General features: G+C 44.0%; 1 protein-coding gene across 3 annotated transcripts in view; it reads right to left on the bottom strand.

Moving 5' to 3' along the window:
* Positions 1 to 25402, bottom strand: part of ZC3H7B (zinc finger CCCH-type containing 7B) — a 97796-nt gene that overhangs the window by 39343 nt on the left and 33051 nt on the right. For all 3 annotated transcript variants that reach the window (XM_066596362.1, XM_066596361.1, XM_066596360.1), the window contains exons 9-17: positions 22758 to 22930; positions 22434 to 22674; positions 19986 to 20035; positions 17316 to 17463; positions 16080 to 16241; positions 12403 to 12602; positions 8147 to 8247; positions 5186 to 5367; positions 3885 to 3952 (exon numbers count right to left, since the gene is read on the bottom strand). In XM_066596362.1, coding sequence (XP_066452459.1) covers positions 3885 to 3952; positions 5186 to 5367; positions 8147 to 8247; positions 12403 to 12602; positions 16080 to 16241; positions 17316 to 17463; positions 19986 to 20035; positions 22434 to 22674; positions 22758 to 22930 — 1325 coding nt within the window. The remainder of the gene's footprint in view (positions 1 to 3884; positions 3953 to 5185; positions 5368 to 8146; positions 8248 to 12402; positions 12603 to 16079; positions 16242 to 17315; positions 17464 to 19985; positions 20036 to 22433; positions 22675 to 22757; positions 22931 to 25402) is intronic.

Genomic DNA, 25402 nt, shown 5'->3' with positions numbered 1-25402 from the left:
CCTAGATTGGGACCACTGCCCTGACCCAGAACAAGACGAGAAACGCCGAAAGGACCTAAAAAACGGTTTCCTCTTCAACGGGACCTTTTCCTTTCTCGTTGGAATTTGTGGCAATGAAGTGCTTTTGCCACCCGTGGCGTCCTTTATCAGGTCATCTAATATAGGCCCAAAAAGCCTATTTCCCTCAAATGGCAACTTTGTTAGGACCATCTTGGACGCTGAATCAGCTGACCAGTTCTTTAGCCAGAGGGTTCGTCTTGCCGCGATGGATGCGGCGGACGCTCGAGCCACGAACTTAGCTGCATCTAGCTCTGCTGCGCATACGAACTTGTTCACTTGTATGATATTGTCTGTTGTTTCCAGTAGTTCACTAGGTGGGGCGCCTGCCACAATGTCTTTCCGCAGCTGTTTGGCCCAGGCTATGGACGCTTTACTGACCCATGCGGCCGCGAAAATCGGCTGCAGGGCGGTGCCCGTAGCCTGAAACACTGATTTGGTTAACGTATCCAGTTTTCTGTCTTGAGGATTAGCCAGAGTTGCCACTTCGGGTGTTGGCAACGCCTTGCCTCTAGATAGCTGTGACACTGGTGGGTCGACTACCGGAGGTACCGCCCAACACTTTTTCAGATTTCCTGGGAATGGATATGTAACTTCCCAAGTTTTTCCAGGTGGCCTAAATTTTTTGTCAGGGTTATGCCATTTTTTATTAAGGGCGTCCGCGAAATCCTGATGGTCTGGAAAGACCTGTCGCGATCTCTTCTGCCGTCTAAACGACACCGTGGAAGGAGTCGTTTCTACTGGTTCCTCCGTTAGTTGGAGGGTTTCTCTTACAGCTATTACTAAGCTGTCCATTAGGCTCGCCAGCCGCGAAACCTGTTCATCGTCCAGATCAGAAGCAGACGAGACTGCTGAGCGTTCGTCGTCTTCTGACCCACTGCTCTCGCCCGCTGTTTGGGCCGTATCCTGAGAAGCCCGAGAGCACGATGCTCGGGGGGAGTCATGACGCGCCCGGGCCGGTCTTGCAGAGTACCGAGACCGCGAAGAATGTCTTGACCTGTGGTAAGTATGGACGGACTCCCTGGACCCATGGGAACCATGGGAGTCTCTGGACCGCCTGGACTTGGAGGGTCTATCCGACCTCCTGGTATGGCGAGATTTACGGGAGGTGTCCTCGCTGCTGCAGGACCTCCTTCTTTTACGCGCCCTCCCGCGCGCATATTCCGAAGAGGAACCTTCCGAGCTGGCTTCTAACCGGCGTAAAATTGCCGCAGAAGATGTTGCCAGGCCGGAAACGGCAGCGGCCAGGGACCTCGCCCATTGGGGTTCGGGCCCTGGCTCCACAGGGGCGGCGGGGGGCACCGGGATCCCTGGAACTGCACGCGCCATGGTACACTTAGCGCAGCGGGGGTCGACTTGACCACAGGCAAACTTAACGCTGCAAGCTGTGCAAGCGTAATGCTTCACCCTCCCCTTGGCCGGGCTGGAACCCTCTGATCTAGGGTCAGACATGGCAACAGGTAAGGGGATGCTACATACTGCCACAGGAGTACCTGCAGGGGGGACAGGGAGGGGGGGGGGGGGGGAGACACCGCAAAGTGCTGCCTTGGCAGGGGTTACCCAGTCTAGCAGCTGTTTTAGCGGTTCCCCCGATCCAGCTGGTCCTGAAGCTTGAAGGCCGTCAGGAGTCGACGTGGGTCCACCACACGGAGATAGTAGCACTGGTGACCCGGCAGGTGTGTGGCAGGAACTGCTGCGGTGCTGCTACAGCTGCTGGTGCCCGTTACAGGAGGTGCTGCTGCTGTCCGGGTGCTCACTCTGTAGCCAAAGTCTGCAGGGCCGTATAAGGGCTGGATGCTGGATCCTGGATCCTCCTGTGTGCTCCGAGCGATAGCCTCGTACAGTGCTGGGCTCAGTGGTGCCAGACAAACGGAGTGTCTGCTGAGAGCGGCCATTCCTCTGCCTAGCCGCTTCTTTTAAGTCTGCCGCGGTCGGAGGGGGGCGTGGCTTGCCCCGGAAGTCCGCCCGCGACCCGGAAGTGCCGTTTTTCGGCCCAGCGTCGGCACCCCGCCCCCCGGAGCGCCGTGCCCGGAAGTGACCTGCCCAGCCAGTGCCGCGGCGTCCTGCTCGCATGCCGTGCTCCTACCCCTGCTGCCGGGAGAGCTGCTGCTGCCGCTGCCATCCTGATGTCCGTTCCTGTCCCATTACGTCCTCCTTGAGGTACCTGTCGTCCGGGAGCCACAGCCTGTCCGCACGCCGACTTGTCTCCAGCAGTGCTGCCCCCTATGCGTCACCGGTAAGACAGTGCACTACTCCAGGGAGGGGGAGCCCTATGGCTGGCGGGTAACCGACGCCAATGCGCATTGCAGGATCGGGCCCCTTTTTCTTCTCTGGGTGAGACGCCGCAGAAGTGGTGGAGACACCCCCTTCCTGCGTCTCCCCCGGGAGGCCAGTAGGGCCGGGGAAAAGCCCCGACTCCCCGGATTCCCGCGAATAGCCACATCTGCCTCCTTGCAGACACTAAGCTAAAGACTAATTAGCTGAGTGCCTGCAGGCTGGATATAGCCAGGGGGGAGGAGCTAACACCTTTTTGCTTAGTGTGGCCTCCTAGGGCAGTGGCTATATCCGATGGTCTTGGCTGTGGCCCCCAATGATACGGACGAGAAATGTGATTCATCAGACAAGGCCACATTCTTCTATTGCTCCCTTTCTGATGCCTATTGTAGGCGATTTGAACGATGGACAGCAGTCAATATGGGTACTCTGACTGGTTTGCGGCCACAATCTCCCATAAAATAAAAATAAATCTTGCTATTTGTATAGCTCCAAATTATTCCGCAGTGCTTTCAGGTAACTTTTTTATTAGGGCATAAAGGGCAAGCTGTGATAGAAAAGTGTCAGGCCACACAGTGCATCACAGCCAGCATTAATATTTTCAGCAATTTGTGCTACAGCAGCAATCTGTGAGATTGGATCAGATGGGCTAGCCTTTGCACATCAGTGAACCTTGGATGCCCATGACCCTGTCGCAGCTTTTTTACCCTGTCGGTTCAATGGTTGTTCCTCGGACTACTTTTGGTTGGTAGTAACCACTGTATACTAAGAACAAGCCATAAGAGCTGCCTTTTTGGAGATGTTATTAACCAGTCATACAGCCATCTAAAAAGATGGCCTGTTACCCTACTCAAAATCATTCAGATCCTTACATTTGCCTATTTTTCCTGCTTCTAACACAACAACTTCTAGGACTGACTGATCAGTTGCTGACTACTATTTCTCGCATTACAACTGCCTTTGTAATGATAAAAACAATGATAAACAGATACAGGTCAATTGAGAGTGCATTGACATGTTGTATACAGTTGTGAAGACCAAAAGACTGAAGGCCCTTTATCACACAACAATTATCGCTCAAAATTAATTCAAAAGCCATCTTTTGAGTGATAATCGTTGTGTGTAAGTGCGTGCCCATCGTGCACTCACCGTGTACTTTTCGTCGATTGCTGACTTCAGGTCAGCATGAAATCCTCGTCCCTGATAAGAGGGACCGCACGCTGAGTTCTCTGCGGGCAGCGCTGATAACATTTTTTTAGCTGCTGTTTCACTGGAGAACAGTAGCGATGTATTTAGAGAACAGACCACCCGCTTTTCTCCAAGTACATGCTAATGAAGTACTAAAAGGCTGATTAGCCCATTAGTACCTTTGCAAAATGATTGTTCAAAACTGTCAGTTTCTGTGTGTGTAAATGCACCTTTTCTTTAGCTGAATTAGCTTGTGTTGCTCACTGTGGTCACATGTAGATGAGTTTCAGTATTCTGTTCCTTTATAACATAAAAAATATCATATAATTTAGATAGAGGCATTTTAGTGTTCTTTGAAAATATACCTTGGATTTGGGTTCAGCTACTTTCCACATACGTTCAGATTCCAGCACAATTTCTTCCTGGGTAACACCTGAAGGGAAGATAAAAAAAAAACACCTTAAATGATCACTGAATTTTTAACAAACTTTACATGAACTAATGTTACAAGCGAATATAAGAAACTTTGGAATAAGTTGGAGCCATATAAATATGTCAGATTGTCATTATTCCACAGCACTTTCTGCACTTATCAGGCTCCTTTTCCCCCCACTTCATCCTAAATTGTTCACTCAGCAAAAACTACTAAAAATCAGTTTTGCGAAACGGTACAGACTAAGAACTTACTGACAGATCAGATTGCATGTTTTACTTTTAAGTCTTTAGAGAGCAGAGAGCAGCAGCACAACAGAGTTGCTGCTGCAGCTAACAGCAGGTGTTTTGCCATCTCACAACTACTAGAATCACATCAACACTGCTCAGCACTTCTATGTAATGGAGGAGAATAGGATGCCCATGTGTTCTGTGATATTTTTTTGTGTCCCATTTGTACAGGCGCAACACAACCTTGGCTGTGTTGACATAACTGTATGAGGGTTTGCTTTTTTGCAGGGCAAGTTGCATTTTTAATGGCACCATTTAGTGTACCATGTAATGTACTGAAAAACTTTTAAAGATTTTTTAAGTCGGGTGCCACGGGAAAAAAAACTCAGTTCTTTGGGTTTCATTTTTATGGGTGCTCATTGTGCAATAACATTAACCTTTTAATTTTATTCTGCAGGTCAGTATGATTACGGTGATAACAAATATATATAGTTTTTTTGTTTTCCTACTAAAAATGTTACCTTCTTTTAAACAAAATTGCTTTTTGTTTCTAAGCCGCGTACTATTTTTATTTTTTTATTGATGGGGCGAGCTGTTGTTTATATTGTTATCATTTTGTAGTACGTGCGATTTTTTTGATCACTTTATCTTAAAAAAGTAATGCCGGCATTACGTATATCTTTTACATCACCAACTATCCAGGATATGAAATAGTTTGGATGTTGTGATGCCAATTATATTTTTCAAGGTGGAAAAATGCGAGGGGAGAATTTTTAATTCTTTTTGTTATTATTTTACAAATATTAAACTTTTTCTTTTTTAGCGCCCATAGGGGACTTGAACTTACAATAGTCTGATCACTTATGCAGCGCACTGCAATACTTTTGTATTTGTTACACAGACAGCTCATGGAATTCAATCAGCACAATGAAATACTTAATTTCCCTCCATAGTGGAGTTGCGGCCAGGTTCTCCCACATATAACAAGGATTCTAAAAAGTACCTGCTTGTCTTTGCAGCATCCAAACACACAACTCTACATGGCTGTGTGCAAAATTGCAGGCGTCTTCTTGATGACAACCGTAACGGATCTCATGACGACATACATCCATCTGAAAGCGAGAATGATTTGGGCGAATTTTGCTGTATTTGACAGTGCTGGAGTTTAGCACATGGACAAGACACCTGTGAAGAGATGGTGGAGTGGATGACAACATGTCCGGATCATACAGAACCGTCATTACACATAACAATCATTTAGCACTTTACAATAATGTCCGTGTAAACAAAATTATCATCATTAAACTTGGGGTTCCTTCACACGGGTGCACAAGTATTTGCATTTGCCTCAGCGCTGCATTTTTGTGGAACGAACCATGCTGTTTTGCGCACATATCAGTGTATTTTACTATACTTTTTGCCCCCGCAAGGAATGCTTATTTGCACCTAACAAATGAAATATGCCACTTAAAATGGCTAATTAGTTCCAGATGTGTCCTTTTTCCAGGGGAATTGCATAGCGTATTACACATCTTCTTCTGTATTAAGCGCGCATTAGCAACCACCCCTCAAATTGACTTCTATGGGGACCTTTGCTGCACAAAAAATAGAGCATGCTGCTTTTTTTTTTGCGTGACCGAACCCATTGAAATCAAACACGACCGTGTGAAGGAGCCCTTAGAGTCTTTTGAACATTTAAATGGTCATTGACTTTGTAAACACCTTGGGCCCGTGTGATGGCAAACGTGGTATCTAGCAAAAGTGCAAATCACAGTTTACCTTAAATGGGAGGGGGTGGGGGGCATAGCTTGCACTTGACATGGCTAGGCACATGTAGTGAGTGCTCCTGCAGCTACCGACCACAGACTAGAGTAGGAAGAAATGAGCCTAATTTACCCACAATCACTGGGAGAACGCAGCAGGGAGTGATCTCCAATGCCAGAGTTCGCTCTTTTTTTGTAAAGCCTATTTATATGGGCAGATAAATTGTTTGCTCGGAAATTGTTCAGTCATTCACATTCACTGTACCAGTCTATATTAAATAGAGTGAAGTTGTAACCCCGCAATTGTTATCTATGTATCGTGAAGCATACATGAGGGAGCATTTCCCATAATTCCTTAATGACGCTACTATTGTGAGCTTGATAAAAACGCAGAAGGAGGAGGGTTAGACAGGCCCACCTCGCTTCTCATAACTAAAATCTGCGAGATGGGACCATATTGGATATTGTGCACTCTGACCAATCGGCCATTTATGCCTGGGAAGTGGACCTCTGAAAATATCAGAAGGGTGAAAGCAATATCTCAGATAGGATGGAAGCAACAGCACAAATGGGGCAGGAGTCCTTGGATGTTGGAAAGGCCAAATGAGTGAGGCTACTTGCTAGAGGTACTTCGATATTTCGGCACCAATTCATTAAATGGGTATCTGTTTTATACCAGTCCCCTTGGACGGATGCTAGTTAACGGGCAAATGTCCCCGTTATTCCAACCAGCTTGAGAGACAAACACGTCAGGGGTGCCTCGTGTCGTCTCTCCTATTTTAAGTGACCATTGAGCCACTGGCCCTGGCCATTCGACCGGACCTTCAAAACTTGGGTATATGAATGGCTCTAGAGAAGATCGTATAGCTATATACCAATGACATGATCCTCTTTCTCTCAAAGCCAGAGATCTCCGCGCCCAGCTATGTCCTCATATCCACTGATAGGGGTACTACCTCATACAATCTAAGCTGACACATAAACTTCTGAAAGTCATAGAAAAGCGAAGAGAAATTATCCCTTCCCTTACTGCGGATGAATGACAAGAGTCTCATCTTGGGGTTTCACCAGCGTCAAACAAACTTATCTAGTTATATATCCTACATCAATGGTATATTATTTCTGTTAAAACTATTGAAAATGAGTAGGATTCCTTTCCCACAAAGCCATTGCTGCTCTGCCCCAAGTGCAGATTTTATACACCTGATCTGAAGCCGTCCTGCAGTTCATACTTTTGGGGTGAGATTGCAGATGATCAGGATCCCCATTCCGAGTCCCCTTGATGTCCGTCTGCTGGGCCTCTAAGGGGTCATTTAAACACAACGATTATCGCTCAAAAGACATCTTTTGAGCGACTTTTGAGCAATAATCATTGTGTGCCTTTACAGCGCAAGATGATCGCTCAAACGTTGAGCGATCACTTTGTGCTCCAAGGGGAGGATGCAGAAGACAAGCGGGGCCGCTTGTCTTCTGCATCCAGCTGTTCTCTGCTCGGAGCGCCCGGCTGTTATACAGCTGAGTGCTCCGAGTGAAGGATGCAGAACACAGCTGGAGCGCTGTGTTCTTCATACCCCAGCTGTTCACGGAGCGCTCAGCTGGTATACAGCTGTGCGCTGTGAGTATGAAGATGATCACACCGCTCCTGTCACACAGTTATAATAGAGGAGATCACAGCCCATCCTCCTGACTGTATACTTATGATCTGTGGCGTATTTCGGTGGATATAGAAGGAAATGATAATTAAACTAATTCTGCCAGCAGATAGTATGGTATAGCCTCAGCTAATGCAGAGCTCATGCAACATGGGATTAATGTGAAACTGAAAGTAAAAAATCTCACTCTCGAAATGATGCCTGGTAAGCATCAGACAGGAGGCTGCACTGCATGGAAGTAGCTGAAATAAACACAGTAGCCATCTAGAGTGTGACAGGCAATCAGGTGAGGGAGTAGGGATGAAAAAAAGTATTTTAGCTACAGTGGTCCTTTAAACATAGTAGATATACAACAGTGTTTCCCAACTCCTGTCCTCACGGACCCCAAACAGGTCAGTTTTCAGGATTTCCTCAGTATGGCACAGGTGATGTAATTATTGTCGGTGCCTCAGACATTGCCACAGGGGTTCTTACCATAGGATATTCTGAAAACATGAACTGTTGGGGGTTGTGAGGACTGGAGTTGAGAAACACAGATAAAAAGCTTACTTGTGGTCAGAAAAACTGTGCTGGGTAGAGGGATTAGTGCAGACATCTGTGTTCTCCAAACTTCTTTTACTGATGATTTGGGGTTTACTGTCAAAACAAGCCTGTGAAAGCAGAAAGAAATAAGACAGTAATAAACCGTGTGTTTTAAACAAACTCAATGATCACATGGTCATCTGTAAAAAAAAAAAAAATAAAATACTCCTTCTGCTCATGTAAAGCGTCCACCAAAAGCACTTCTTTATAAAAGACAACCCAACAGTTTATGACTGCACTTTGTGGAAATGTTAATGGAGTCACATTAAAGAACGAGGCAAGAACTGCCAACAAGATCTCAGCAAGATAAAGTTGTGGTGAAGTTATTCCTTTCTCCACCATATCACATGCATACACAGGCACTGTGCCAGGCTGCAGAGTTGCTGTAGGTATATGGATCTCCTTCCCCCAGCAATTCTGGAAGGTCCTACTTCAGAGGATGTCCAGATATGGCTGTAAATAGCTGTCCGGTGCCAACATCACGACCCGATTGCTTCAGGTCCTAAAAACGTCTTGATCAGAAGATAGTTACCATAAGATGTTAAACAGTCCCATGCAGCAGGATCGCTACAATTGTTGGGTCCCTGCAGCATAGGAGTAATCAGTAAGTGGAAACAATTAGGCCATGATGATGACACCCAGAGCAGAAACCTTTAGGGACCTATACAAAACATAACAGCTCTCCCCTCCCCAAAGCAGGATCATGGAGATTGCCTTAGGAAGAAGCACACCAAATCTTCCACTGAAGAAATAAATATGGATTACTCATCTTGTCCTTCTTTCCACTAGCAACCAGCATTACCTGCGATTGGCTGTTCCTTCCGATCAGGTGCTAATGACGTAATCACCAGGAAGGAACCAATCATAGGGAATGTTTGTTGGGGTAACTACTGCAGCTACACTGTATACATATTCTGTACTGTGAGATACATATGCTGGGTTCACTCAGGGGCGGATTTGCCACGGAAATTCCGTCCGGAATTTCGCCGCAGTAGATCCGCCTGCGGCCGCTAATCCCGGGATTAGCCAGCCAGAAATCTCGTCCACACGGGACGGCAAAGCCGTCGCTGCGGTGCAGATTAGCGGGCCGCAGCATGTTCATTTTTTTTCTTCTTCCGCTGCGGCCGCGCTTTCCCCTATGGGAGTGCCGGCTGCAGCGGAAGAGCGAGCAGCCAGGCCACTTTAAAGCCCGCGGCTAAGTGCCACGGGTTTTGAGGCAGCGCTTCTCCCGGCGGAAATCTCGCTGTTTTTCGCTGCGGCCAAACCGCGAGATTTCCGCCGGGATTCGACTGTGTGTGAACCCAGGCATACAGTGCAGCTGTTGCAGACTATTATACATTGTGTGTTCACATCATCAGAATTTATAAACACAGTAAAAAACCCTCACATTTAATGCCTCACCCTCCCCAAAACAATGGCGGAATTGCTTTTTTCTTCCAACCCCTACTCTCCAAATAGAAGTTAATCAATAATTTATATGTACCCCAAAACAGCTGTATTAAACACCCTCATATAAGGCTAGATCGATGGCAAAAAATGATAAGGTTCTTTGTATGCGGTGACTCAAAAACTAATTTCTTTCTTTAAAAAAAGTTTGTATTGTGCAAGTAGTTAAACACAGAAAACTATACTTATTTGGTGTCGCTGTAAATGTACTGACCCATAGCATAAAGTTAACAGTTTATGGATAATGGTGAATGGCCCAAAAGTTAAAACTCAAAAAACAATGTTGAAATTGCATTTTTTTATTTTGTTTTTTTCCATACCCCATAGGAAAAAAGTTCCTAAAAGTTAATGATTAAGGGCTTCTTAACACAGGCAAATGTGTGCATGCAATACGCAGAGAGCAGGGCCCCATTCATTTCAGAGGGTTCGTTCACATTTCTGTATTTTACACGCACATTTTGGTTGAGCAAGAAAAAATAGAGCATGTTCTATTTTTCTGCATATCTGCACACAAGAAATCCACTTAGACGTCAATGGGGGGTGCGTGAATGTGCGCACAATACACTAGGAGATATGTGATACAGTGCTAGAAATTGCACTGGAAAGAGAACACCTATGGAACTAGTTAGTCATTTCAATTGGTGTGCTTATTTGCCCCGCACACATGAAAATGCCTTGTGAGTGCAAAAAGCACAGTAAAATACACTAATCCACAGATGAAAAGGCATAGTTCAATCCGCAAAGATGCAGCGCTCTGACATGCACTAATGCGCTTACACTTGTGTGAAGGGGGCCTAAGTCATACGCATCCCAAAATGGTACCATTAAAAAAACTACATCTCATCCTGTTAGTAAAGCAAGCCCTCATACGGTTACATGGACAAATATCTGTCTGGGATGATTTAGTGAATCCTGCATTGAGCAGGGGGTTGAACCCGATGACCCTGGGGGTCCCTTCCAACTCTACCATTCTATGATTCTATATTACATTGATGGAAAATTTTTAAAAGTTAGGGCTCTCAGAATGCAGTGAAACAAAAGTGGAAAAAATAAATTCCTACGATTCTAAAGGGCAACTGAGGACTCATCCTGAAGAGGCCTGGTAAGTAAATAAATTAAAATATGCTCAGCTCTGTGTACAAACTAAAAGTCATACTCCCCTCACCCAACCCCTTGCTCCTGGCTATTAAAGTAGCCAAGAACCTGGAGCAGTGATCGAGGGCCATGGTGAGCGGTCCCCGGTCATGTGATCGCTGTTATCCAATGGATAATAGCGATCACGTGAAAATGTATAAAAAATTTGAAGTTTAATCTCCCCTCACTGATGCAACAGCTGAGGGGAGATTAAACTTCTTACTAGAGGCCTCCGCATTTGTACCCACACGCGATCATTCTCTACAGACCTTTCCCGGCTTCTGCCCATGTGCCCGCCGGCAAAATGATGGACACATTTTGTCAGGCCCCCCTCGCAGAAGCCGTGGAGGGCCTGGGAAATTTAAAATCTCCTTGTTCCCGGCTATCAAAGGTAGCCAGGAGCCTGGAGCAGTGACCGGAGCCCTTGTTGAGTGGTTTACAGTCACGTGATCACAAATATCCAATGGTGTAAAACGGTAGCAATCCTACTTGGACTGGATAGCAATTGCGGATTCCGAATGCGCTTGATCCGCGGTAATACGTGGATCAATCAAATGAACTGGATTACATAATTCCGCTCGCATTAGTGTGTCGGAATTATGGAATCCACTTGCCGAAAACAGAACGCAGTAAGTTCTATGTTATATCCGCGACATACAGCTCACTGTACTCTATGGTTGTGGATATACTCAATGGGTGTTCACTCCATAACAGGCCTAGCCATGTGTCCTGTAAGTAGATTGGGGCTACAATGGGGTATTGCTGAACATAGAAGAAATACTGCTATAAAATTTGGGGTACGTCTCCTTAGTTTTTCCTGCTTGAAACAAAAGAAATGGTCATGAAAGTGATATATATTGAAACAAATTAAATTTTAATTATTTTTCATGTTTTATAATAATTTTTGCAAAAAACTGTGGGGTCAAAATACTCAGTACATACCAAGATAAATGGGCTAATGGGTCTAGATTTCAAAATGGGTCATTTGTGTGGGTTCTCTATCGTTTTTGCCGCTCAAGAGCTCTACAGGTGGGCAATGGGGCCAAAAACGCCTTCAAGCTAAATTTCTGTTCTGAAAGCCGCTGGCTGCTCCTTTCAGTTTGGGGGGCAAATCCTCATTTTCAAAAAAAACCTGTATGATGTAATGCCATTACATTATACCGCGATCTGACAGGCACTCTGCAAGGGCAGCCCTAGGTCCTCTGCTGCCATAACAACCACATGGAAACCCACAATCTCATTCCCCAAACAGCCGCTGTCAGAATAGCTCTGAAGAGCAGCGTCGCTTTGCGGGTGAGTGTCCACTGTAAGAAAAAGCCGGCACCTGCATTGCATGGAGTGAGATTGCCCCGCAGTCCCCCTCCATACATACCCCAAACCTACAGGACGTAACTGTACAGAAATAAAGCTACCAGATCTCATACTGAATGACTTATTCCTGTGCCAACCCCTTAGTGAGTGACTGACAGCAGTCATGTCTAAGTATTTATACAGGAAAGCAGTCATTATATACATATTATGAACACATTTTATTCACCATAAAAGGCGTGCAATAATATACCCAGAAGCACATTGCTTGTTAAAGCTTTATGACCCAGCAGTGACCGCGTACAATACTTTCAAACATTGATTTAATACTCCACCTGGCATAAAAAGGTGAAGATGCCCTTCTGTTCATGCAATAAGCGGGAAACACTTCCTGGCTTCACCAACCCCGGCAGCTGGAATAGCTGATCCCGATGCAAGGCTCCCTTTCGCTCTTCATTCCACACATCAATCTCCTCCTGATAATATGCAAACGTGCAGTTATCGCCATATTTACAGTCCTGTCGACCTTGGATGTCTGCAGCAAAATAAGAATCAAGTGCTGTTAATAAGTGTTAAATTTGTATCGGATACATGATACACTTTTACAGATAACTAGCACATCCGTCTATATACTCCAGGGGTCATTAACACCTGACCAGGTGTGTCCCAGAACACAGTAACATCAAGACCTGTCCATTTTAGGCTGGGCTCACACGAGCGGGTCAGATTCCATATGCGGGAGGCCCACAGTGGATTCCGTCTGTGAGCCCGGCCAGTGACCCTACGTACGGTAAGGAACTGCACTGCAGATGACCGTGGAGGCGTGCAGGCAGTCATACACAGTACAGGTTTTGGGGGTTTTTTGTTTGCATTTCCTGCAACGCTGCTTAGCGATGATGTGGGTACCCGTAGCCCATATGCAACATTAATTGAATGATTATCAGAATATAGATCAACTTAAAAGGGGTATTCCCACCACAGCTAGTCATCTCCTATCCACGGCATAGGGGGATAACCTGCTGATCGGCAGAGGTCTGACTGCTGGGACCCCCATCGATCCAGAGACTGCAGTCCCAGTGTGGGCTGTGAATGAAGCGTATATGCGACCAAGCTCAGTTCACTTCAGTGGGACTCCTGGAGATAGCTGAGCTTGCCTATCTCTGACAGTTCCACGGAGAGTAGTGAAGCAGAGGGGTGCATGTGCATCATCCGCTACCCACACTTCCAGTTATACCGAGACTGCAATCTCTGGATTGATGGGAGTCCGTGGATATGGAATAATTGCGGTGGTGGGAATACCTCTTTAAGAGTGTTTCATTTACAGCCAGTAAAGCTTATCCATTGTATAATGAAAACTCTTTTCCATCACATAAAACAGACTTTTATTCTCTGACTGTACAACAATGAAGGCGCATATTAACTGACTGCAAGCAGAGATCTTAGATGCCAAGAACTATTCATACAGAGAGTACATTAGAAAGTTGCAGATCTTAAACAATGAATAACGTAAAGCTGTAATACCTCTTTAAATTTTGAGGATAATTACACATATTTCAGATTTGCAGAGCAAAATCCATAAATATTTTATGAAGTAAATCTACAAGGAATTCCAACAGCAGCGAATCCAGATTTGCTGCTGCCGATTGGGACCCAAAAATTGAAATGCACTACTAACCTTCTTGATGTTCACCCCTGAAGCCTTTCTTGCTTCCCTGGAGATCTCATGACTTCTTGGCCAATGTAAATGGAGCAGCCTATGACTGGCCGTAGAAGTCACATGTCTATACGACATGTCATCATTGCAGGGAGCAGTCAAGACTCTTCAGAGGTGCAAGGAGAGCAAGGATGAACTTTAAAAAGGTGAGTCTAACGTGTTTTGTTTCTTTAATTATGTTACACCTTTTTATTTTACATACTATCCCTCTTGCTGATCTGCAGCAAAATCTACAACAATTGGGATTTGTTGTGGGTTCTGACATCCCCAAATAAATCTAATATGTAAAATACGCAACCAATACCAGCTACGAAAAAGTGATATGGAAAAAGACCTGGGGGTACTAGTGGATTGTAGATTTAACTGGAGTAACCAATGTCAGTCAGCTGCTGCAAAAGCTAATAGAGAGTCTTGGGGTGCATTAAAAGAGGTATAGGGGCGAGGGACGAGAACATTATCCTCCCACTATATAAGGCACTTGTCAGGTCTCACATAGAATACTGTGCACAGTTCTGGACATCGGTGCTCAGGAAAGATGTTACAGTGCTTAAGGGGGTTCAAAGAAGGGCAACTAAACTAATACATGGGATGAGGGGAATGGAATACCCAGAGAGGATATCCAAATTGGGATTATTTACCCTGGGAAAAAAATGGCTATAGGGCGATCATATAACTATGGATAAATACATGAGGGGACAATACAAGGATCTCTCCCATGATCTGTTTATACCTAGGACTGTGACGGTAACGAGAGGGCATCCGCTACATCTAGAGGAAAGCAGGTTTCATCACCAACACAAAAGGGGGTTCTTTACTATAAGAGCAGTGAGACTGTGGAATTCTCTGCGTGAGGATGTGGTGATGGCAAAATCCATTGAGGAGTTTAAGAGCGGACTAGATGTCTTTCTAGAGCGCGATGATATTACAGAATATAGACATTAGATGACCAGAGGAGTTTTTGTTCTGGGTCTTACATTTAGGTAGGAACTATCAAAGGTTGATACAGGGATTTTTCTGATTGCCATTAAGGAGTCGGGAAGGAATTTTTCCCCTAAATGGGCTAATTGGCTTCTGCCTTTTGGGGTTTTCTGCCTTCCTCTGGATCAACAAGGCGGTTGAAACAGGCTGAACTAGATGGACACTGTCTTCATTCAGCCTAACATACTATGTTACTATGTAATACACCAAAAATTCACATGCTGTGGATTTAAAGGTTATATACACCTTTGTACTTTTTAATTTAATTAATGTATTTTTGGAAATGTAGACTTTTTGCAATCGGTTTTCATTAAAAATTTCTGATTGAGTTCTAAGCTTGTATTGTTTTCCAAGGCACTGCAGACCAGAGGACTAAACTCTTAGAAAATTCCATCAGTCAGAATAGACCGCTGGGTTGTTTCTCAGCTACTCCCGTTGCCTGCTGCCCTGTTATGAAGGTGCATTCACTGCCTTATAATGAAGCTATTGCAAAGGGCTATTTGACAGTGTCAGGGAAAGGTAGATGAGATCAGGAGGACGGGGCGCAAAGCAGAAGAAGCTACTATTTACAGAAGGCTGTAATGCACTCTGAGTGAATTCTCTGCTCTTATCAAAAGTGAGGGGGAAACGGAACCAGCGGTTACTCAGAGACAGAATGGAAAGATAGCTGTGTAGTATTTAGTGGGTGTGGTTATGCTACACAGCCAATGAAGGAGGTGAGGGAAGGGGTAGCTGAGCTTGTCATATACATAAGAGGAACAAGCTGAACAGTGCTGGAAACTCCCTTGAGCTAGAAACTTGAATGTAGGAAAGCCTGTAAACCAAGTTTAAGGCTTTCTAAATGCATGAGAAGGAAAACTCAATGCAAAAACAGATAAATGCTTTTTTTCTACACTGACTTACTAAGATGTGTCTCCATTGATTTTTCATGCACAAATGTTTCCATAGCCCTTAAAATCTGAATCGCAGGTCAATTGATGTTTTATACAGTATATTATGAGATTTCTATGAATCTCATCTATTTTGCTACTATTGTAATACACTATTTGTCGCGCACACAAAACCACATCAGAAAATGTGCAGCATAATCAGCCCGCATCAACATACCCTTAGTCCTGATCACAGCAAAAGTAATGGCAGCGTATTTTGCATTGCTTCACACTGCAGATTCTCAACCAATCACAGATAAAGGTCACAAGCTACTAGAAACTAATACAAATTTTATGACTTATTTAAAAAAATGATATGGTCATGCACCAACTCCTGTTGTTTGCAGATGCCCTGCTTTTATTGATTGAAAATAAAACGCTCTTGTCTAACCTTTGCACAGCATGTAAGGACCAGTAAAATTGACTTTCATTGGCCGAGGCCGAATCTTTAACCAGGTTTTGTTTTCAGAGTTCTTCATTCGTCCTAATAGAATGTCTTTTTTACACTTGTGCTCTATTTTTTCTTTGTAGGTGAAGTCAAGAGCCCTGGGGCCTACAAAGCAAAAAGAACCATGAGAAATGGTATAAGAACAATGAGGACACTGATGAGCTTTACTGATGCCATACCATCTTATTTATAGATCATCTAAAACTAACAAGTACATACTGTATTGAATGTTACCCCAAGAAATTGGAAAAAAAGCAAAAAACACAAAATGAAAGACTTTATCCAGAAAGTATATGTTGCTTGCCCTATCTCAAGTAGTCAGTGTGATACCGAAACTCGAAAACTTAATCTCAATCTAGTCCTATACAATAGGCCACCAGTTCCAGGGGAAGCGTAGTAGGAGCCGCCATAAGGTCACCTTGGATATTAGTGCTATATAACAATAAGCCCCATGATTAGGTGTTGGACCACCCTGTCATTTCTGGCACTCCTAATTTTAGATAGTAAACCAACACGGTGGTTGAGGATATGCCTTTATTTTGTGTATTTGTCATCTTCACAGGTATGTGAGGCTTAAGACCCATTTACACAGCCCGATTATCTGGCATGAACTTTCCCCCAAACGTTGCTTTTCAGCAAGCATAAAAATGCTATGGAAATGGGAAGAAGCACAGCTAACCTATGGGGACAAACCATTAAAGGATTGTTGGTATCATTCAGTTTTTTTGCCTTCCTCTGGATCAACATTGGGGGTAATCAGTTGAATTGGAGGACATGTGTCTTTTTTTGGCCTAACATACTATGTTACTATGTCTGCCCCACAACAGAAATTATTGGCCCATTTAAAAAGAAATCTGAGCACAAAATCGATGTGCTCTTTTCCCTAATGCTCGTTATATTGGGCAAAGGGTCAGCCCGTGTAAAAGAGCCTTTACTGTATGAACCATACAAAGTATTCAGATAGATAGATAGATAGATATAGATAAATAGATAGATAGATAGATAGATATGAGGTAGATAGATATGAGATAGATAGATAGAATGGTAGAGTTAGAAGGGACCTCTAGGGTCATCTGGTCCAACCCCCTGCTCAGTGCAGTATTCACTATATTCAATGCATGGAATAATAATGGAAAACCAAACAACATCTTAAGCTATACAATCCTGCTGCCATCTTACCTGTCCTCACATAGCAGAGTTGGCAACCTTGTTTGAAGTCATAGGTATGTGCTAGGGGGTTTGGCAAGAGGGGAGGTAATGCTGCAATGTGAGTCTGTACAGGATCCATCTTATGTGCAAATAAATGGTTTGCAGTGTTCACTGTAGGCTGTAACGGCAGTATAGAAATTAAAGTTAGCAATTCGTAATCAAGCAGCTACTACAAAAGTTATATACACTTATTAATTACCTCGTCTATGGTAAGCAATAGAAATAACCACTAAGCAGCAAAGCTATTCAACAGTAGCTCTCTGAAAGTAGGAATATTGTACATGCTACAGCTTTCTTTTTGTACTACTGAGTCTGTATCATTGGGGGACACAGCTGAAGACTGCGGGACGCTCTAGAACAGTCATTCAGGGACGTGAGATATAAAGGACGCATGTGGTCAATTTATAGCCATCTGTAAGACTCTTCGACCGAGGGAGGCGTCCGCTGACGCAAAAGTATGCACCCAGTAACATTTTGAAAAGGTGTACAAAGAGGTCCCTATAGCGGCCTTACAACTTAAATAGAGGAAGCACAGTTGTGTATCTAACACAAAGCCCCCACTGCCCAAGTAGAATGTGCCGTAATGTAAAAGGGCCTCTACCACCACTGATCGGTAGCTATACCCACGGTCTTCAGGTGAGTCCCCCAATGATACATATGAGACACAAGATAGTGCTCCACTATAGTATAAAAACTAAGCCCTAATGAAGTGAAATAATTACACACAGAAATAGTACCCAATAAGTTTTTAAAATGAAAGCGGTATCCCCATCTCAGCCATGAATACCAGTCCATTCACCATGGACCGTATTCCAGAAACAGAAGGGAATAAGAATTCTGAAAAAAGGCAAGCTATGCCACTTCTTAAACTCCCGATTTTCAGAAATTGCTATGCTACGCCATTTCAATAACACTCATTCATTCCTATGGGAGTTATGAAAACAATATACAGAAGCCAATTCGGCCATTTCCAAAATGTCAGCCACCAGTGGTGGTGAACCAGGATGTGAAATCTCTGGGAATATCCCGTGGATATACCATAAAAGTCTGAGATAGGAATAACCCTTTAATTCATAACATGTCAAACAGTATTTGCAGAAAAATTCCATCAATCTGGCAACCATAAAATCAAGAAATACTGATAATTAGACATATGCTTCCATCAAAGAACACATTAAGTAGTATTTCATTTTAAGCTATTTTCCTTGAGGCTCCTAACCTTAATGCTTTTGGATGTACATACACGACTTCCAGCATCAGAGTTCATATGGAGTGGCATCAGGAGCCAATCCACTCCACACATGGCAGGTACCGGCTATCTTTCACAGCTGACATCTGCCGACAACATCCGCGATCAAGGCTGATGTTGACGGCAGCGGTTAACCCCTTAAAGGGGTTGTCCCGCGCCGAAACGGGTTTGTTTTTTTTTCAACCCCCCCCCCCCCCCGTTCGGCGCGAGACAACCCCGATGCAGGGACGTGTAAAAAAAAAACCGCTAAGCGCTTACCTTAATCCCCGCGCTCCGGTGACTTCTATACTTACTGGCTGAAGATGGCCGCCGGGATCCTCTTCCTCCGTGGACCGCAGCTCTTCTGTGCGGTCCATTGCCGATTCCAGCCTCCTGATTGGCTGGAATCGGCACGTGACGGGGCGGAGCTACACGGAGCCCCATTGAAGAAAGCAGAAGACCCGGACTGCGCAAGCGCGGCTAATTTGGCCATCGGAGGGCGAAAATTAGTCAGCTCCATGGGAACGAGGACGCTAGCAACGGAGCAGGTAAGTAAAAAACTTTTTAGAACTTCTGTATGGCTCATAATTAATGCACAATGTACATTACAAAGTGCATTATTATGGCCATACAGAAGTGTATAGACCCACTTGCTGCCGCGGGACAACCCCTTTAAGGGCCGCTGTCAATTCTGACAATGGCATTTAAATGCCCAAATTAGAGTTCAAAGGTCCCCAGAGCTGCAATGTATTTCTCCCTTTTAGGACAGCCCAATCTATGCCCCGTCCGAATAAAAAGGCAGCAGAAATGCCGTATATTGCAATACTGAAGTATTGTGGTAAATGGTATAAGTGATCAAACAATCTCAAGTTCCCTATAGGGACTGGAAAAAAAAAGTAAAGGTAAGTGGAAAATAAAGTTTCTTATTATTGTAAAGAATAAAAGATACTAAAGTTCAAAATAGAAACCCTTTTTTCATATTCATAATTTTAAAAAGCTGAAAAAAAGGCCCTCACACAAACTTTTAAAAAACGGAAAGATAAGTTTTATTTTTTTAATAATAGTACAGCAAAAACAAAAGAGAAAACAATAGAAATCGTTGTAATCGCACTGACCCACGGAATAAGGTTATCATGTCATTTTTGCTGCATTTAGTATGCTGTAAAAACAATACCCTTGCAAAGATGGCAAAACTGCATTTTTTTTTCATTTCACTCTACTTAGAAATTTTTTAAAGTTTTTTTTAGTACATTAAAAAAAGGGGTGCTTCCTTTAAAGAGTTGTAGGTACTCCATTCATCCAATAATTCAGAACATCACCGACTATTAATGCCAGGCTAAAGGAAATTTACTGTATTATATTGAGCACACACCAAAAGGTGCAGCAAGCAAAACTTTACTAGCAGTACCCACCTTTTGCTTCTGGTTTACCTTCACCAATACAGGCTCCACACGCTTGGTCTCTACAAATAAAAGCAAAGATGTCACTGTGCCAACTAAACAGCAAATACAAAGTATGTGACAATTAATGACCCTTCTAGGCCTCATGCCCACAGCTGGGTCGGATTCTGACTGCAAAATCTCTCAGCGGAATCAGACCCTGTGCCCCGGCATTGACCCCCTGCGTACCTGTCTTGTCTTCTTCTCACTGCTGTTTATGTCCGGCTGGCGCAACGCCGCACATGTGTAGTGCAGAGAGTCATGCCGGCGATGACGTGGATCCGCCGCGGCTCGCAGTGGGACAGACGGCTTCCATCGACTGCAGTGGAAGCCGTCTGTGCAAGGCTCGCACTAGAATAGGACATGCTGCAATCTTTCCCCGTGAGCGGCAGTTGATTTCCGCTCATGGGCATGGAAAAGCGTTTTCCTGGCATGTCCTATGGGGAGTATTTGCTGCGGGATTTGGAGGCAAACGTTCACTTTGGATCTTGTAATGCAAATACGGCCGTGGGCATTGGGCCTTAAGACCGGACGATTGTCGAACACTGAAGTGTTTGATATACAAATGATAACATATAGTAGATCAGATGTAGAATATCCAATATTTAGACTAATTAGTGCATCTTTAAATTCAAGCAGTGATGATTTTAAAGGGAGTTTTCTGGGATTAGGGTCATCAATATCAGATCATGGGAGGTGGCCTTTGACACGACTGACTCCTAGCACCCCATTGCTTGGTGTTCGGATGTCACCCACAGCCTCTTCACTGTATACCAGACACAGTGTTGTACTTCTTATAGTGGTGGTGCATAGTAATGCAGCTTAATCCCATTCACTTGAATGGGTCCGATTTGCACACAGGCCATATGACCGACGAATATAAAGTCACAAGCCAAAAAAGAGGTTGCAGTAATCGCCCAAGTGCCACAGCATCTTCTAACAGCCGATTGGCGCAGGTATCGAGCCCACACTGATCTAATAATCTATCCAGAGGATAGGTCATTAATAATTTAGTCCCAGAAAACCCCGTTAAGTACCTGTAGTGAAAAAAAAATAGATTTTTTCAGCTATGCAATGAGAATCATCTAAAAGTGGCTATATACATTACAGATTTTTTTTTCTTTTTTCTTCCCCTCCCCTATATATTTTCATACCTTCTCTTAATCTCTTTTAATAACCAGGGGATCTTAGCCTCTTTTTTCTTCTAGTTTATTGTTGAAAATAGGATCTAACAATTTTTCTTATTAAGCGAAGTATCACTTGAGGTATTTACACTCCCATCTGGTTGTCTTAGACACCATGAAAGTTAGAAAAAAAGAATAACCTGCAGGAGTTGGTCCGAATTATTCTATATAAATGTTGTATTCTTTTATATGTTTATTATTAGAGATGAGTGAGCATACTCGATAAGGCTAACTACTCGAGCGAGTAGTGCCTTAGTCGAGTATCTGCCCGCTTGTCTCTAAAGATTCGGCTGCCGGCGCGGGTGACAGGTGAGTTGCGGGAGTGAGCAGGGGGGAGAGAGGGATCTCCCCTCCGTTCCTCCCCGCTCTCCCCCGCCCGCAGCTGAATCTTCAGAGACGAGCGGGGAGATACTCGGCTAAGGCACTACTCGCTCGAGTAGTTAGCCTTAGCGAGTATGCGCGCTCATCTCTATTTATTATCTTTCCTGGGAGACCTCTTTGATATATTTATTGTATTTGCAAAACGTCAATAAAACTGATTGAAGATACATGATAGGATTGATGGCCAAACCCACTGATTACAATGATAGTCAGAATGTTAATGGCCCTTTTACACAGATGAAATTCCCGTGGGAATTTGAACGATAATCTTCCCATGGAAACACATTCAGCAAGTGGACAAGAATTGTTCAAAGTAAACCGCAGTCCTTTATTTCTGAACGACTGTCTGCTTACTGTGAATGGAGGCGGCGGCCCGCTCTACCCCATGCCGGTCATGCTGTGCACAATGCCAACGATACTCGCTCCTGTGTAACAGCACAGGCCGAACATCAGTGGTACAAATGTCTGGCATTGTTGACCCGACAGCTCGTTCCGTGTAAATGAACCTTAAAGGGGTTCTGTCATTAAAAAAAAAAAAGAAAGAAAAAAAATTAATACTTACCTGTTCCTCCCTCCCCCATTAGTTTTCTTACCGCATCTTCTCCTCACCGATCTTCTCCTGGCTCCTCTAGTAATTAATTTTTTTTAATGACAGAACCCCTTTAAAGCTTTTGTAATTTTATTAAACAGAAAATATGGCCCATTTACACGTAACAATTATCGCTCAAAGCTATACACGAGCGCCGACGACCTTATCTGTGACATCAGAGCTCGTGCAGTAGTTTAAACGACTGTCGGCCCGTGCAAAAGAGACATTAGCCTCCGCAACCACATTATGGTCACGCTGAAGCATTACCATTAACAAAGGTGTCCAGACTGTCCAGGGTCTCCCGTATAGTCTCAAAGCTGTCCAGTGTATCCAGACGAGGAGTGAATGTAGTCTTTAAAGATACTAGTGGAGGCTTTCGAGAATCCAACAAACCAAAAGAAGCTGGAGGTAGAGGGGACGGTGCAGGTAGGCCTGTTGAACCCAAGCTAGAAAGCAGTGGGTTTCCAGTGGGAAATACTGGTATTAGCTGGGGAACTGGTTTGGAAGCCTGAAACAAGGTACAAAATACGATTATATAGGAGACATCGGGTGCATACATTTTGTTCTTACACAAAAGTGTTAATTTCTTACCATCTCCAAATCCAGGAAAGAGTCTAGCTCATCCCCAATAACGTCACAGTCATTGAAATCATTCACATTGTTGATTGCAGGAGCCACCGAAGGAGGGCGTGCAGCAGGTACCAAACTATCATTGTCATAGCCGATGCCCAGATTAGATGGGAACACTTTAGAATTAGGCACATCTGGAACAGAAGAGGGATAGACGGAAAATACATAATGCTACAGAAATTAATTAAAATTGCAATAGGATAACACCCTTGCTCCACAATGATGTATCAGTAAGTGCTTGCTGCACTTGCGCACTACACTTAAGGCCGGGCTCACACGAAGGGGCCACATTCTGCATGTGGGAGGCCGGCAGCGGATTCCGACTGTGAGCCCAGACGGTGACCCTGCGTACAGCACTACCCTATACTTCTGATGACTACAAAGGCTCGCAGGCGGTCATGCGCAGTACAGTTCTTTTTTTATCTATTTCTTTGTATTTCCCGTGCAGTCGCTTAACGATGACACGGGTTACCCGCAGCCCATAAGTCATGTTAATGGCGTATGGGCTGTGGGTCGGATGCCTCCATTGACTTCAACAGAGGCCGTGCGTACAGATCCAAAGGCAATGCACACACATCCAAAGGCTTTAGCAACAGGAGATGCAGAGTCTGCGGAGATTGTTATTACAGTGTCTGCAGATCTGTCAGCCGGCAGGATAAGAAGATAGCCCCTCGTCTTGTTGCTATGGAAATATCCCTATCCTTGTTAGTATAGAAGCTCTGTACCTAACAACAGAGAGTGGATTGCAGAGAAGATGGAAGAGAGATTGCCCTCTTCATTTTGGAACAATCAGGGAAGTGAGATCACCTCTGATGCCCAGCTAGAGGGGTAAAAGGAAAAATTAATTAAAATAAGAAAACACAAAAGACCTGCAGAGCAGGAGGTTGGCCTCCTATGGATACTAAACTAGAACAGATTAGCTCAGGAGGGGTATAGCTGTAGGAGAGACTAACGTTATTTGCTTAGTGTCGCGTCCTAGTGGCAGCAGCTATACCAAGGTCTTCTGTGTCCCCCAATGACACGGACGAGAAAAGTTAGTGCCTCTTCAAATGAAAAAAAAAATACCACTAGGTTTAGGATTTATTATTGAGGTCTGTATAAATCCGAATACAAGGAGGGGCCCCCTAGAGGCAGCTACAGGCGCAAACAATTCAAAATCAAAACTGGAGGGTTGTGCAAAGGAAAGCAGAGTTTCTTGTTTCAGAAACCAGAGCTCTGTCCACTATAAAGAATTCTGGACCCATCTTGAATCCTGTCCTGCCGCAGGCGTTCATTAACATTTTACAGGAATATAAAAAAAAACAATTGCACAATATTAATTGGTAACCACTAAAACACCCTGTACCACCAGGGATATAGATACCAATACTAGAGCACAAAAATTACCTGCTAAACCATCTTAGAAGCCCACGGATACTACAGATATGTTATTATAAACCCCATTTTACTGTCCGTACAAACGTGTCATATACAAAGTTTGCCTACTAATATAATCTGGTGTGGAGAGTCGGAGACGAACTCTGAAGCTTCTGTCATGGACACCGATCCACTTGGAAAGTAACATTTCAAAATCCATGAGTTGCCTCTACTATGACTCCCATTTTCTGCATTAGGAGCTTCTGAAATGTCATATACAGAACTAATAAAAAGTGCTGCCGCCTGCCAGATATCCCACAGGTAGCACATTTGCTACCATGAATAGCATATTTTCTGCACACTCATTAGACTCTGGCACAGTCTTCATAAGCCATCCAAAGGACAAATAAACCAAATTCTAAGTAGCAATTGATATAGAAATTTGGTTGCCTTTAACCCCTTAAGGACATGGCCTATTTTGGGCTTAAGGGCACAACGATTTTTGGTGGATTTTCATCCCCATTTTTCAAAAGCCATAACTTTTTTATTTTTCCGTCGATGCGGCCGTATAAGGACTTGTTTTGCGTGACGAACTGTAACTTTATTGGTGCCATTTTGGGGTACATAGACTATATCGTAAAACTTTTATTTTTTTTTATGATACCAGGGAGAGAAAACGCATCAATTTTGCCATAGATTTTGGTGGGTTTTTTTTACAGCGTTAATCATGCAGCATAAATGACACAATACATTTTTTCTGCGGGTCGGTACGATTACAACGATACAAAAATTCTTATATTTTAGAGGTTTTTTTACTTTTCTGCAATAAAAACCCTTTTTTTGGAAATTTTTTTTTCTTTTTAATCGCTGCATTTAAAGTCCTAGAACTTTTATTTTTCCATGGACGGATCACTGTGACGGCATATTTTTTGCGAGACTAGGTGTAGTTTTTACTGCTACCATGGCAACCAACCAGGCTCCCTGCGATTACATTGCGAAAGCCCGATGACATCACAGAGAGAGAGTGCTCCCTCTGTGAACCCTTCCCATAGCGCGATCTACATAGATCAAGGCAGGGAAGGAGTTAACAGCAGGGGTTGCATCTCCGATGCAGTACCCCGCAGCAATGACGTACCCTTATGTCCTGTGGAGGGAAGGGGTTAAGACTACTGATGTTTGTCTCAAAAACTTCAGTTTGCAAAGTGTACTTTTTTGCCTCTGAGTTGTTGGTTAAGAATAAGGCATGGCTG

Source organism: Eleutherodactylus coqui, chromosome 3 (genome assembly GCF_035609145.1).
Source record: "Eleutherodactylus coqui strain aEleCoq1 chromosome 3, aEleCoq1.hap1, whole genome shotgun sequence".
In the NCBI taxonomy this organism is placed as follows: Eukaryota; Metazoa; Chordata; class Amphibia; order Anura; family Eleutherodactylidae; genus Eleutherodactylus; species Eleutherodactylus coqui.
The sequence above is the reverse complement of the archived record's forward strand: the minus strand, read 5'-3'. Positions and strand labels throughout refer to the sequence as shown.